This window comes from Kogia breviceps, chromosome 4 (assembly GCF_026419965.1).
Source record: "Kogia breviceps isolate mKogBre1 chromosome 4, mKogBre1 haplotype 1, whole genome shotgun sequence".
NCBI lineage: Eukaryota > Metazoa > Chordata > Mammalia > Artiodactyla > Physeteridae > Kogia > Kogia breviceps.
The window spans coordinates 151,717,629-151,732,444 of record NC_081313.1 but is presented as its reverse complement, the minus strand read 5'-3'; the positions used below and the strand labels follow the sequence as shown (position 1 = coordinate 151,732,444).

Here is a 14,816-nt window from a genome sequence, read left to right as displayed (position 1 = left end):
ATATCAGCATTAACACACTGCATGTGTCCTTCAGTGCTTCTGGGCGGCTTGAAGGACCACTTGAAGGAGATCAGACGATGTCGCCGGCTCATCGTGATTGGCTGTGGAACTAGCTACCATGCTGCTGTGGCCGTAAGTGCAACATGCTGGGCCCTTGATAGTGCCTGGGAGGCAGTGTTGGCTAGGACAAGATGAGTCTTAAATGCTGTCATGCATTTGGCCTTCCAAATTTGGTGCCATGAGCCAGTATGAGAACTGGCATGGAGCCCTTTCTCCTGCAGTTTGGCCTGTGAATGCCTGAAGTTCCCTGCTCACCTGGATGCAGAGGTGCCATTTCATAAACTGTCTTAGAAGCCCAGCCGCCTTTGTCCCTGTAGCGTTCATGACTGACTTTAGTCCCCATTCTTATTGGCTTCAGACGCGGCAAGTTTTGGAGGAACTAACCGAGCTCCCGGTGATGGTTGAACTTGCTAGTGATTTTCTGGACAGGAACACACCTGTGTTCAGGGATGACGTTTGCTTTTTCATAAGCCAGTCAGGTAAGGGTTACAGGTTTTCACTAGTTCATCTCAGGGCTCTGTCCTGTCAGTGACACACCATGCAGCTCCGTCCCTCCTTCATCCCATGAAGTTCTCTGCACACAGACCATTTGCCACACTCTCTCATGCCCAGGGTCATTCAACCCTCAGAGCCATCAGCTACTGTCCCATTTTATGGGGAGGGCCATGCAGCCAGGTTCTCCCTCCTCCTGCTGTTCCAAGTCCAGGACTTAAGGGACCACTCACCGAGATACTCAGAAATGTGTGCTGGGTTTAAATTATAGGAAAGTTTAATTCTGCTGGTTGAGAGTCACTTCAAGAACTGTGTGGACACCATACAGTGCTCACGCAACCCAACAGTGGGAGGCATGGAGAGACACTACTCAGGTGTAGAGAGCCCAGGCTACCCTCAGCTCAGGAAACCCTGTCTGGGTGGCATTCTAACACTAGGCTTGGGTGTTTGCTCCAGCTCAAGGCAGGATGGAGGGTCAGGGATATGATCCATGGCCATATGCTTGGAGTCCCCATGAGCTCTAGGAGGATTTTTATAACACTGAATGATGGAAAATCCCAAACTTTTATAAAAGAGAGACTTGCATAAAGAAGCACCTAGGCTCAGCAGTTATGTTATGGAATAACTCACCCATCTTGCGTCATCATATCCTCTTTAACCCCTCCCCTTCACTGGGTTATTTTAAAGTCAGTCTCAGGCATCATGTTATTTCATCCATAAATATTTCAGAATGTATCTCTAAATGATAAAAGAAAAAATATAACACCAATGTCATTATCGCAATTGAAGCATTAACAGCAATACCCTAATATCTTTTTATACTGCTTTCATTATGAATTTTCAATACCATTTCCATTTCAGTAACAAGCTGAGAAAAACTAACACAGACACACCCACAATCTAGCTGACCACCTTGTAACCAGGTGCTGCCCTCTGACTTCAGTTGCCACTGTTACCTTTGCGTTTACAATCCCGTCAGAGCCTAAAAATGTTTCATGAATTGGTGGAAGCCACTAACCAAAGAACAGAGGTGGTTTTAATGTGAAAATAATGCAGTGGCACCTCCTGAGTGACTTCATAGAAGGGGTTTAAAGTTTCATTTTGTTCAGCCCTTTACATTAAGTTTTTTTTAACTGTATCAAAAATGGGGGCATTGCCGATGAAGATAGAGCTCCCCATGAAGATAGAGCTCCCCCGCTCCCATAGGCACTGAGGAAAGGCCGTGTGGCAGCCTAGTGCACTAGACCAAGTCTGAGAAGAAACAGAAGAGGCGAATTGGCCACAGTAGCACCAGCCTGCACTGCAGAGAAGTTAGGACAGCACAGCCAAGAGTGGTGGCTGTGTGAACATTGAATGTTTGGTTTTATGTTCTGGATCATATTTAATTTAGCTTGAGTTCTTTAGGACTTAACAAACATAGGAAGTTTGTGCTGGTTTATGCATGAACCTATTTAAGCTTTTTTATAAAAATAATTTGAGTACACACTAGGACAAGAAGTGTTTTCCTTTGAAACAAGATCTGTTTGAGAAACACCATTTAGGGGCATTCTTGCTTTTTAACTTAAATCTCAGCCCATTCTGAATAAGGCAGTTTAGAGTCCGAGAAAGGGCACTGAGAGCCAGGCCCACTCTATCACCCACAGCTACTTGGCCTTGAGTGAGTGAGGCATTGATTTCCTCCATCTCTGAGTACCTCATCCTCAAGGGAAAAAGGGGATGAGGCCCTCTACAGAGTTGTCATGAGAGTTCAGTGAGACAGTGGATGAGCGAGCACTCGCCACATAAATAGTAGCAAAATCGTGAATCTGAGAATCAAGCAGGGCACAGGGCCAGACTGTAGTGTGTTGAATAGGAAATGGGAAGTGAGAAAGCGGAGAAGTATGTATAAACCACTCTGTCTTAATATTCAAGAGAAATTAAATTAGAGAAGAGCCGAGACAAGAGAATCTTGAGCCATTTTTAGAAAAAATAATCTCACATATTTTTCATGAAAACATCTATTGTAGAACTTAAGTGTTCTAGTCAACACTTAATCGTGAACAAACTTTTAATAAATTCCTTCCAAATTAGTTCCACTTACTAATCAGCTTTCATCTTCTAGTTACATAAATGATCACAATGAACCACATTAATTGCATTACTAAACACCCAAGTGATCGAGTGACTCCCATATGCCTGTGCTGTCAGGGTCCCCACATGGAGGCCCCATCCAGTTAAACAGTTTACCAACTTTCATGAGAAAGGTCTTAACATCCCCTAGAACATGCACTTCACACTGAGTGGTAAAATGAGAAGTGATAAATTAATTTCAACCTTCAAATTCAAATCCCCATGAATGTTTTATTTTCCTATTTACTTTTAAACCTAAAGAACTCTCCTTTTTCAAGATCTAAGTGCTAACTGTGTTTTTGGTATTCATAGCCCTTGAATAAAGAACATCTTACATAAAAAAAAAAAAAAAAGAATCAACCAGAAAAACTGTTGAGCATGCATTTTCCTTTCTGAGCACACACCGACTGTGTCTGGACATCAATTTCTGCCTAAGGGCCAGAAGTAAATGAGTTGGGGGCTGGGGGTTAAGGCTGGCAGAGCCCACATACCTGTGAGCTGAAAAGAAGGACCTGTGTGGCAGGTGAGACGGCAGACACCCTCCTGGCACTGCGCTACTGTAAGGACCGCCGGGCCCTGACCGTGGGTGTCACCAACACTGTGGGCAGCTCCATCTCCCGAGAGACTGACTGCGGAGTCCACATCAATGCAGGACCGGAGATCGGCGTGGCCAGCACCAAGGTAGAAGGAGCCATGTGGGCACCCGCAGGAGGGCCTCTGCTGGGTGGGTGGACAGGGGGCCAAGAGGGGAGCCCAGGGATCTGTCTTGTCTTGAGTGGTCACCTCATACACATCACCCCGGCTCTGCTAGCACCACTGTTTTGTCCTCAGGCTTATACCAGTCAGTTCATCTCCCTGGTGATGTTTGGTTTGATGATGTCCGAAGACCGCATTTCACTACAAAACAGAAGGCGAGAGATCATCCATGGCCTGAGATCTTTACCTGGTATGTTCCAGAGCTAAACTGCTCATTATCAAATCCTGTGGACTGTTCCTGGCTGCTCTCTTACTTGATTCTCTCCCATAAACAATGCTGTTAATCATTCCCTTCTCAAAAATTTTACTTACCACTGAATCCCTGAAGCAGCCCCCACTGGGCCAAGATTAAAATCCACACTTGTCACCAGGCCATGGAGCCTTGCACTCTGGGCCCCTGTGTCTCTGACCTCATCGAGCTCCCTCCCCCTCCCTGAGCTGCCTCACTGACCTTCTGATCCTCAGCAATGCCAAGCTCTTTCCACCACAGGGCTTTTGCACTGGCTCTTTCCTCTACCAAAACCCTCTTCCTCCAGCTCTTCATATGACTGACACCTCCCATCACCCAAGTCTCAGCTCAAATGTCACCTCCAGGACCCTCCCTGGCCACCCTAATAGGGGCACTAATCCCCTGCCCAGCTCTCTAAAAAAAAATTAGCCCATTTCTTTTTTTCTTTATAGCACATACCATGATCTGAAATTACCTGTTCTCCTGTGAATTGGTTTGTCTTCTCCAACCGTGTCAGCTCAGTGAGCACACAACCATGTCTGTCAGAGTCTGCTGGATGCCAGGTGTCCAGCCAGGGCAGACATTCAGTAAGTTGCTCAGGAAATACACAAGAAGGAGTGAATGGCCTCACACCTCTTCCTGGCCCAAACTGCTCCCTCACAGTCTCACCAGACTTTATTCTGGAACCAAGGACAAACCCCAGAGTAGGCAGTGAGGGAAAGCCACCATGTAACCATACAAGGTCTAGGGTTCTGAATCTGACCAAGACAACATGCTGAAAATTTATTGACAAGAGAAACTTTCTTAACTTTAAGCCAGATAATAATCCTGCAAAAACAGGACTCTATTCTGCTAAGTAGGCAGTTACCAAGATGTAAACCCAAAGGTCCTGGGGTCCCTTTCAGTCAAAACTATTTTCTTAGTAACATGTTATTTATAGTGAATGAGATGCTTTTGCCTTTCTCTCTGTGTGAACATCTGTAAAGGCAATGGTGGCCGCTGCTGGCACTTTAGCACACTTCAAGGCAGAGGCACCACACTGTTGCCATGACAGAAATGCACGTAGCTTCACTTAGGAGTGTCTTTGATGATACGGTAAAATGCATTAGTCTTATTAAACTGCGACACTTTTTAATATTCTATGTGACAAATGGGAGGTATGCAGCACCCTGAGGTTGTTCCAGAAAAAAACGCCCTATGATTGATTGAGTAACAAGCTGAGTTGGTACTTGGCAGACATTTTCTCAAAAGTGAACCAAGTTATCCCGACACTTTGAGAAAAACAACTGATAACAGTTTTTGTTGCTAATGATAACTTTCGAGCTTTCAACTGAAACATGAGCTGGAATACTTGTAGCTGTCAGCTTGCGTTTGACCTCCTCCCAATACTCAGAAACATCTCTGATGAGATCACAGTGATTTTAACAAATATGATTTTTTTAAAAAATATTTTATAATGAAATGTGTCCATTTTTAGAAGATTTGCGTAACTCAGTGAACCCATATTTTGCAAATGGCCAATGCAGTGTTATAAAATTATGCACATGTAAAAGACCCATTTAAGTAAGTGCAAGATAGACTAATACATTTTAATGTAACAAGGTAGGAAAAGTTTGTTGATATCATCTCCGATTCCACACTTGCACGTACCCTTTTAAGAAATTGTCACTTCTTAAGTTTGGTGTATTAGCAAAGAACATTCACAATTATTTGAAAAAGTTATTTAAATACGCCTTCTTTCTCCAACTACAAATCTCTGTGAGGTCAGATTTTCTTCCTATACTTCAACCAAAAAACATATCACAACAGATTGAATGGGGAAGCAGATAGGAGAATCTGTCTTTTATGAAAAAGTCAGGCATTAAAGATTTGCAAAGATTTGAAAATGTAAAATAGTGCCACTCTTCTCACTGATTTTTTTCATTTCATTGGTTTATTATTATTTTTAAATGAATGAATAAGTATCTTTAATTTTCTCAGTTTCTAATCTAGTAAATATTGATAGCTATAACCCACAAAAATAAAGGCTCTTAGAAATTCACAGTAAATGTTAAGAGTGTAAGGGAGTCCTGAGACCAAAAAGTTTGAGAAGTGCTGGTCCAACCTACACTGGCTTTGTTTCCAGACATGGCATGTGGCCCAGATGAGGGGCATTAATATGGAGTGTCAGCTGTGTGGCTGGTCAGCTGGGGATTTAGCCTCTCTGAACCTCTGTTGCCTTGCCTGTAAAATGGAGCTAGAAATAACACTTCCCTACTTACCTTATGTGCTCAGGAAAGTATAAACACAAATACAAATCACCATCACAATAAAATCCTGGCCAATAACACAAGCTATTTCCCATAATCTACATTTAAAGTCCTTTTAAACTAATACAAGGAAGGCAAGTGTGTAAGTGATGTGAGTTCTAAAACCTTGTCTTATACACCATGACTTTCCTTTGTGAATCTTGTTTTATAATTGGTTTGACTGGCTCTCCCCCTCTGCTATGTGCTTGACTTAGAGCTGATCAAGGAAGTGTTGTCACTGGATGAGAAGATCCACGACCTGGCCCTGGAACTCTACACACAGAGGTCGCTCCTGGTCATGGGGCGGGGCTATAACTATGCCACGTGCTTGGAAGGAGCCCTGGTGAGCCCCCTCTGACCAACCCCCACCTCCACTGGCCCCTGCATGATGGCAGGCATGGGAGACACCCCGAGAACCCAACAGGAAGGAGGTCAGGGCATTGTGCTAGGGGAGGGGAGGATGTCGCACACTGACCAGGTATTCTAGCCCTGGCCACACGGAGATGAGGGCTCCTGATCTCCTGAAGACAAAGGGGCAGGGCACCCTTATGAGAGACCCTGAGGTGTCAACCTGCACCAGGCTCCATCTGGAATAGCTCATTCTTACCTCATGAGTATCTTCTGAGGCTGTTATTGTTTATATTTTACCCAGGAGGAAACTGAGCCTCCAAAAAATTCATCTTGCTCAAGACTACATAGTGGAAGTGATCAGCCTAAGATTTGAAATCAGGTCCATTTGGACTTTGCTTTTTCCCACTGCCACAAGCAGTCTGCATGGGAGGATTTGGGCAGACCAGAATTGCAGGGTTGGGTCTCTGTAGAGTGTCCCTGTTACTCCTCAAACTTCCAAGGGGAGCTGGGATCCTTCAGGAATGAGCATTGAAATTCCTGCATTTTTTATATCAGTGATTGGCTGTTTTGCCCACTGCAGCTATAAAGATCCATACCAGCTTGAGAGAAAGCCAATGGAGTAGGGGTAAGATGCCAGGACCACAGGGCTACTGAGAGGGTGGGAAGTGATGTCCAGAGACCTGAGCCTAGTGCTTGCCCTTTACTCACTATCCACCTGCTGTTAATGGATCAACAAGCAACGTAAATGGGAGACTGTCACAGGTGAGGCAGCATTTGGTACCCACACATGGGTATCATCTATAACTCAGCTTGGCTGCCCTCCTCTCCCTGTGGGAACAAGTGGCTGCTCCCCACCACCACCCCCATTTGGAAGAACGATGCCAGTTGTGGGAAACATTCACAGTGTTACAGGAAGTGGGGAGTGGGTGTGGGGTACAAGCCATGAATTGCCTGACTGCAGTGAGCTTCAACTCCCACATCCTTCCAGTGGATATTCTGACCCCTGTCAAAGGAAGTGAGGGGCCAGGCACACTGTTTCTCAGGGGTAATAGAGGCAATGCCTCGGTGGGGCACACTTTCGGCGCCCCAGCCCTGTGCCTCTGCCATCTGGTGTGGGGTGCTCAGCTGCAGCTCCTGAGTGTGCTGGTGAAAGATGAGTATTCAGCTGTGTCTCCAAGTTAGCCTTGGGGGAAAGAAAGAAGCTTTTACGCTGTTGCTGGCACAAGTCAGTGGCCCCTCTGTGGTGACTTGGGTACCAGCACTCCAGCTGTCTGCAGCATCCAGGATGGAGCTGCACTCCTGACAATGTTTCCCTGACCCAAATAAATAGTTCTAGGGAGTTGAGAAATGTTTTCTTCAACATTCTCACCAGTTCAATGACGTGGGTTTAATGGTAACTAAAAAAAATGTCTCTCTAAACATAGGGGGAAAAATCCATTAACACCCCAGTGTGTGTGTGATTTTGCTTGATAGTTAAGTTGGAGCAACCCTTTGGAAATTATTAATGATCTAGAGTTGGGGGAGTGATTAATCAGATAATTGAATGAAGGTATAGAATAAAATGCCATCATTACAAATTATAACTGTTAGGGAGGCCATGGGGCTGGCTACAGAGGGGAAGGGGGTAAGCTAGGTTGACACTGACTTGTCCATCCAAGGCAGGTGACTGTGTCCCAGAGCTGGTCTGGGTTCACAGGCTGTGTGCTGGGCTTTGTGCATGCTCTGGACAGCAGCCAGCCCTCTCCCCTGGCCCTGGCCTTCTCGGCTGCCCTCAGTGCTGTTGACCGCTCCATGTGTCCATCTGCCTCGTGGCCCTCAGCTCCCTGCTTCCTGGAATCGTTCCTTCCCGGCTCCCCTTTCTCCCCTCTGGCTGATCTGCTTCCTGTCTTCCCAGTGTGACACTGATCCCACCTCATGTTCCCCCAGAAAATTAAAGAGATAACCTACATGCACTCAGAAGGCATCCTAGCTGGGGAGCTGAAGCACGGGCCCCTGGCTCTGATTGACAAGCAGATGCCCGTCATCATGGTCATCATGAAGGATCCTTGCTTTGCCAAATGCCAGAATGCCCTGCAGCAGGTCACAGCCCGCCAGGTGAGGGCTCTCTGCCAGGCTGGGCCACTTTTCTCCTGTTCTCTTCCACACATGCCCACCTCACCCACCGTCTGCCAGCACCAGCTATGGGTGTTCCTGCTGGGAAGTAGGCGTGAGCACACACTCTCTCCTGGGGCCCCTCATGCATGGTGCACATTCAGAAAGGGACTGGCCAGCCTGCGGCCATGCCCACAGAAGCTCTTAGGTGAGGCCCAGTGATCCAGATTGCCCAGAGGGGTCTTGGTGGAGAGCCCTGGGGGTAGTTCTGATATTGGCCACCCAGAGTTAATTAGATTTCACAGGTGAAGGGCACTGTCCTCCACAAGACCTCCCTCACTTCAGCCACTAGCTGCAATCTTTGGGCTTCCTAGGCCACCCACACTTCTGACCAATTGGATCCAAATTCAGGAGTTCCCACCACCCCCTCAGTCTCAATAATTCGCTAGAACTTGTAGAACACAGGCTGCTCTCTCTGCTCCGAACATTCTTCCCACACTTCTTCAGGGAGTTGGCCTCTCATCATTCAGGTCTCAATACAAATGTCTCCTTATTAGAGAGCTCCTCGGACCTCACCACTGTCTCCCAATCATGTTACGGGGTTTTACCGCCCTGGTGGCTTTTATCTGAAATTCATTGTTATTTATCGGTTTGCTTATTTATGTTTTTGTTTTCCTACCACTTGACTATGAGCCCCTGGAGTAAGGGGTAAGAGCTCCTGCTCTTTGCAAGGCACATTGGAGCCACTCAACAAATGGGTGCTGCCGGTGGCCCCCTACCAGGGAAGCATACGAACCTCACCAAAAAGCCTCCAAACTCTTTGTCCTTTACACAAATTGGATACACTGCCTCACCCATAACTCCAGCAAAAGCAAAAGATCACTGTTATGATTGCAATATGTTTATCTCAGAAACTCTGCTGTGTGTGAGGGATTGCTTCTTTCAGAGATGATCTGCATCTTGTGATCACATTTCTCTGTCTTAGGGTCGCCCGATCATACTGTGCTCCAAGGATGACACTGAAAGTTCCAAGTTTGCGTATAAAACAATCGAGCTGCCCCACACCGTGGACTGCCTCCAGGGCATCTTGAGTGTGATTCCACTACAGCTCCTCTCCTTCCACCTGGCTGTACTCCGAGGATATGATGTATGTATAAAAATTGCACATCACCCAGCAAAGGGGAGAGACATAACCCCAGAGTTCCATTTGGTTCTTAAATACTTATTTGGCATAAAAATTCATAAGAGAAATATTTTCATTTAAAATAACTCTTTTTAAAGTAACTTATACCCCCTGAAAACAAGATGGGAACTGCAAGATGTATGAAGGCCATATTAAACCATAAGCTTCTCACCCAGAGGCAATGTTAATTAGCAAATTTAATATTTTATTCCAGTCTTTTCCTTGTGCCTGTGAATTTTTAAAGATTTTTTGAGATAATATCAAGGATGAAATTTTATAACTTTCTTTTTAACATATTACAAATATTGTCTCACATCTTGAACTTGTAAGCAACATTTGATCATTGCACAATATTCCACCACAGTCTTACAATATAGATTTTAACAATTACTTAACCAGTCTTCTATTATTTAAACTGTTTCTAATTTTTTGGAATATCTGCATAAATAATAATTGCAGTGAATTATCTTTGTACATACATCTTCCTCCCACATTAGATTTATCCTCAGTCTAGCAAATCATTCAACATTTTGGAACTCCTATATTGTCGATTTCTGTTCCAGAATAGAACCAATTTATGATCTCACCAGAAAGTGTGTGTGCAAAGAAGTAGTTTTATTACAACTTTGAGAAGCTTTTAAAAATACATATCAATACCAAAACAATATAACAAACATCCGATGGTATATATATCATCCAGCATTGACATTTGCCAACATTTAGTCATTTTTGTTTCTTCTCTTTTTTAATGTTATTGTAAATGAAATAAGACCCTATAGATAAAGTTGAAGGCTACTTTATCAACTATCTTCAGTCACATTTCCTTGCCAGTCCCCACCCTTAACCAATAATTTAGTGCATCTACTTCCAAGAAAAGTGAATTTTTAACAGTACAGATTGAGCTAGCTGTTTTTAATAGCATGAATCATATCCTTTTAATAGTGTTAACACTGCATGACACATAGGTGCACCATCAATATTTATTGCATAAACTAAACATTGTACAGTTCAGTGAAGTTTCTGGAATAAGGAACTGCTTCCAAGATGCAGGTCTCAAGGAGCTCATGCTTGGAGGTGCCCAGGAACACCTGTCTCCTTGTCAAGTACTCTGAGAGTAGGCTTTATAAACACAGTGTGTTGCTGAGACCTGTGGGATCCTGAGCAGCTACTTTCTGTCATTTTAGGTTGACTTCCCCAGAAATCTGGCCAAGTCTGTAACCGTGGAATGAGAACCAGAGTGTGAGAAGACCATCACCACCTTTAATCTGATGCAAGACCTGTCCCAGTGACACCAAGTGGGAAGAAAAGCTGGCATTCTGCGTGTTCTGAGTAGATTGCAGTAGAGCTTGACAGCTTTGACGTGCCTTGTACCCAAGTGCTTTGCTTACAGCAGATAGTGTTTCTCTGTGTCCTGAAGTTGCCAGAGGAGAAGGGAATCATTGTTTACACGTGGGATCTGAGTGGACTTTTCCAATACCGTGCAATAGAGATACAGCTCTCTTCAGAGTAACTGTGAACCTTTTTTAACCAACACTAGTTAGTTTTAAAGACAAAATATTTATAATGACAATTGTATAGCTTTTAAGTTATTTTTCTAGTATGTGGCTTTCTGTAGCCGTGGTAACGCCCAGACCATGCCCTCAGGCTACCCAGTGCACCCAGTCTCCTGGCAGGGGGCATTCATCTCAGACTTGAGCGCCAGGCATTGCCCCTCTGGACTCCTTTCTCCTTTCCCATCCTCTCTTGGCTGCTCCTGAGTCCTGTCCCCTGACTTCAGGGAAGCCCCCTCCCACTATCTTCCTATGCCTCTTATAAGTCCTGTCAAATCTCAACTCCCTTCAACAGTGTCTTCTCATCTAAATCTCTCCGACAACTTCTCTCTGATCATGGTTCTTTTTAAGATCAGACAGCATTTTGGTCCCTGCTCCTGCCCATAGTAAAACAGCCTGAAAAATCCCATGCAAGAGAGTAGTTTCAAGAGGGCTACCTTACCCTCTATTTAAAAGCATGCACAATCAAAGTACTATGCAATTTTAAGACAATAAATACAGTACAATTTTTTTGTCTTGTGTGTGTGGATTTTTGTTAATCTCATTCTTTTCGCATGCTTTTGAGGGCTCCTCAAAACAAACTCAGCAATGTCTCGTGGGGGCAGCCCTGTTTGTTGGTAGCCACACCCATGACCTGTGTGCTTCTAGGATGAAAATGAGGACTATTTTAACAGAATGGAACAAAATGCAGGAGATTTGGGACTCTGGAATGAGAATCCACTGAACAGCTCTTGGAGGGGGTTGCCCAGAGCCTGAATGCAGCATACAGAGGTGAAACTCAAATTTGTACTTTTTTCCCCCAGTAAGCCTATAAAGTCACCAATTTTATTAATAGAATCAGGCAGGAAGATAGAAAGCCAGAGACAGAATTCTTGTGGAGTTGGAGTTTGGCTCCCTATGAAAGTGCTATCCTAGACAGCTCGAATGGTGTCTTCATGGCAACTAATTGGTATGTGTAGCTCTAGAATCCCATCAGATCTTTGTTCTGGATTACCCGTGGGCTATTCAGTGACTTTTCCATCCTCTTCTATGCTCTCCTCTGTATCACAGGGGTTGGAAACCTGGGAACTACATTTCCAGGTTAAGTTCTACCAGTGAGAGGCACTCCTGGGAGATTTGAAAGCCAGTTTAGAAATTATATTATTCAATGAGAAATTCATATCACTTATTCATATAACTTATTTATTTGCTGGCAGAGGCAGACAGGAGGTCCTATTGTGGCCCTTGGCACCAAAATACCCTCTGTGGTGGGGCTCCCTAAAACTCACCTATCACTCAGTGCTCTGGGCTGTGGTGGCCACCAGCAGAGCTTTCCTGTGGCTCCTCCAAAATCCTAATTCTGGAGAGTTGGCAGGAACCCAAAGGGCTGTGATGGCATTCTCTGACCTTCCTTCTGCTCTTCTCACAAATTAACAAGGGTGTAAGTCTTGTTGGAAATGCCTGCTCTGGTTTCTGTCTTCCTGACCAAACAACGACCAATACAACTTCTGAGGTTAGGAGACTACAAACTAGCCAGAACATTTTTATCTAAACGAGAACCAGAGAAATGTATTTCATCCTTAACACCTGAGAGGTGATGACCATCCTGACTTCTGTGCTCACTGTTCCCTTGCTTTTCTTTATAGTTCTACCTGTGTATCTACCCCATACAATAATACTCAAACAATAATACTGCCTAGTCTTGAAATCAGAGGCAAGCACACACCAGCCATGCAAGAAGCGGGCAGCACTGTCCCCGCTGGGCAGAGGCTCCAGGAGGAGGTGAGTGGAGCAGTCTTTGGTCATGGTCTGACTTCTGCTTCTCTGGGAGGTGACAAGGCCCTTTCTGGGGAACTCACGAGCAAGGTCACAAGTGAGTCTTGGAAAACACTGGGCTCTCCACAGTCAGGTGCCTGGCAAGACTGAAGTGTAGACCAGGAGCTGGACATGCAGCAGAAGTCCGGTCAGTGAAAGTGGGCTGCTCTGTCCTTTCTATATCTGAGCCCATCGTGGTCTACCTCCCACTCTCAGGGAAAAGCTGGAAACTTCTGTGAGTTATATGCGTGTCCTCAGCAGAGCCTGAGGGGAGAGACCCTCATCAGCACATGGTCAAGACAAGCCAAGTACTGATGAGACTCTGGGCCAAGTTCTCCTGGGCTTTCTGTCCTTGCGTTAAGAAGATGACCTGATGGGGAAGGGGGGTCTTGGTGATGACAGTCTATGTGGCGGGTCACACTGCTGCCGTGTGGCTCAGTTGCTCTCCACAGCTGCTGCAGAGCTGTCACCTTGGGATCACCTTTCACCATCCTCCAGGGGATTCTCTCCTCATCTCTCATGTCTCTTGTTTCCTGTCTCTGTGTCTTCCTTCTTCTGAGTTTCCTTTTTTGTTTTGGTGGAGCACATACTTCTTTTTTTTTTTTTTTTTTTTTGCCGTAAGCGGGCCTCTCACTGTTGTGGCCTCTCCCTTTGCGGAGCACAGGCTCCAGATGTGCAGGCTCAGCAGCCATGGCTCACAGGCTCAGCTGCTCCGCAGCATGTGGGATCCTCCCAGACCGGGGCACGAACCCGTGTCGCCTGCATTGGCAGGTGGACTCTCAACCACTGCGCCACCAGTGGAGCCCAAGCACATACTTCTTGAGTAAAGATGCTGGGAGATAAATGTTTTGAGACCTTGCATGTCTGGAAATGACTTTATGACTCACACTTGATGTTAGCTAATTATAGAATTCTAGGTCAGATAAAAATGTTTCTTTCAGAATCATAAAGGTAATGCTCCCATACCTTGTTCCCAGTATTGCAGTTGAGGAGTCCAAAGTCACTCTGGTGTGCCTTTGTCAGTGACCTCTTTATTTCCTTCTTTTTGTTCCCTGTGTTCTGAAATATCACAACAAAGGTGCCTTGGAACTCTTTTCATTTAGTGTTGATTTCAGTCTGGTTACTCATGACCTTCAAGTCTGGGATGTTTTCTTGAGTTACTTTTTTATGGATTTCTTTTTGTTTCTCTAGTCTCTCCATTATTCAGAGGTGAAGCTGCTGGGGGGTATAGCTCAGGGGTGGAGCATTTGACTGCAGAGGTGAAGCTGCTGGAATGGCCTGTAATTTCTTATCCTTTCTATTGTTTGTCTTACCTTTTTTCTCTGCTAATTGGGAGATATCTTCAATTTTCTCTCCCAACCTGTCTACTACCAAGATTTTTCATTTCTGCCAAATGATTTAATTTCCAAGAGCCCTTTTTCTGGCTCTGAATATCTATCTATCTATCTATAAAATACATATAATATTTTTAATTAACTAAAGCCCATAATTTATTCATATCTCCTTAATTTGTATCTAATTCCCTTTTCCTATTCAAGAATGTCACATGTTCCTTTTGTCTGTGCCAGTTTCTCAGACTTTCCTTGTTTTCAATTACCGTGACAGTTTTGAGGACTGTTGCTGGGTATTTTGTATTGATAGAATATCCTACATTTGGATGTGCCTGGTGCTATTGTTGTGGTTAGACTGGCGCTCTGCGTTTTGGGGAGGAAGACCCCAGAAGTAAAATGCCATTCTCATCACTTCATATCAAGGGTACATACTATCAACATGTCTTATCACTGTTATGTCAGGTGACCCCTGACTGAGGAAGTGTTTGTCGGGTACTCTATTTTTCCCCCCTTTCCATACTGAATTTTTTGGAAGGAAGCCATCATGCCTATCCCACACTTAAAAAGTAGGGAGTTATGCTT

At 44.7% G+C, this 14,816-nt stretch overlaps 1 protein-coding gene across 2 annotated transcripts in view; it reads left to right on the top strand.

The window, feature by feature from the left end:
• Nucleotides 1-11,619, top strand: part of GFPT2 (glutamine-fructose-6-phosphate transaminase 2) — a 43,859-nt gene extending 32,240 nt beyond the window's left edge. The window contains exons 12-19 of one of the 2 annotated variants that reach the window (XM_059060515.2): nucleotides 35-132; nucleotides 419-539; nucleotides 3,185-3,342; nucleotides 3,493-3,607; nucleotides 6,150-6,277; nucleotides 8,212-8,379; nucleotides 9,362-9,523; nucleotides 10,744-11,619. In XM_059060515.2, the coding sequence (XP_058916498.1) occupies nucleotides 35-132; nucleotides 419-539; nucleotides 3,185-3,342; nucleotides 3,493-3,607; nucleotides 6,150-6,277; nucleotides 8,212-8,379; nucleotides 9,362-9,523; nucleotides 10,744-10,788 (995 nt within the window). In that variant the 3' untranslated portion in view covers nucleotides 10,789-11,619. The remainder of the gene's footprint in view (nucleotides 1-34; nucleotides 133-418; nucleotides 540-3,184; nucleotides 3,343-3,492; nucleotides 3,608-6,149; nucleotides 6,278-8,211; nucleotides 8,380-9,361; nucleotides 9,524-10,743) is intronic. The other variant, XM_067032248.1, reaches the window with a different exon arrangement.
• The last annotated feature ends 3,197 nt before the right edge of the window (nucleotides 11,620-14,816 follow it).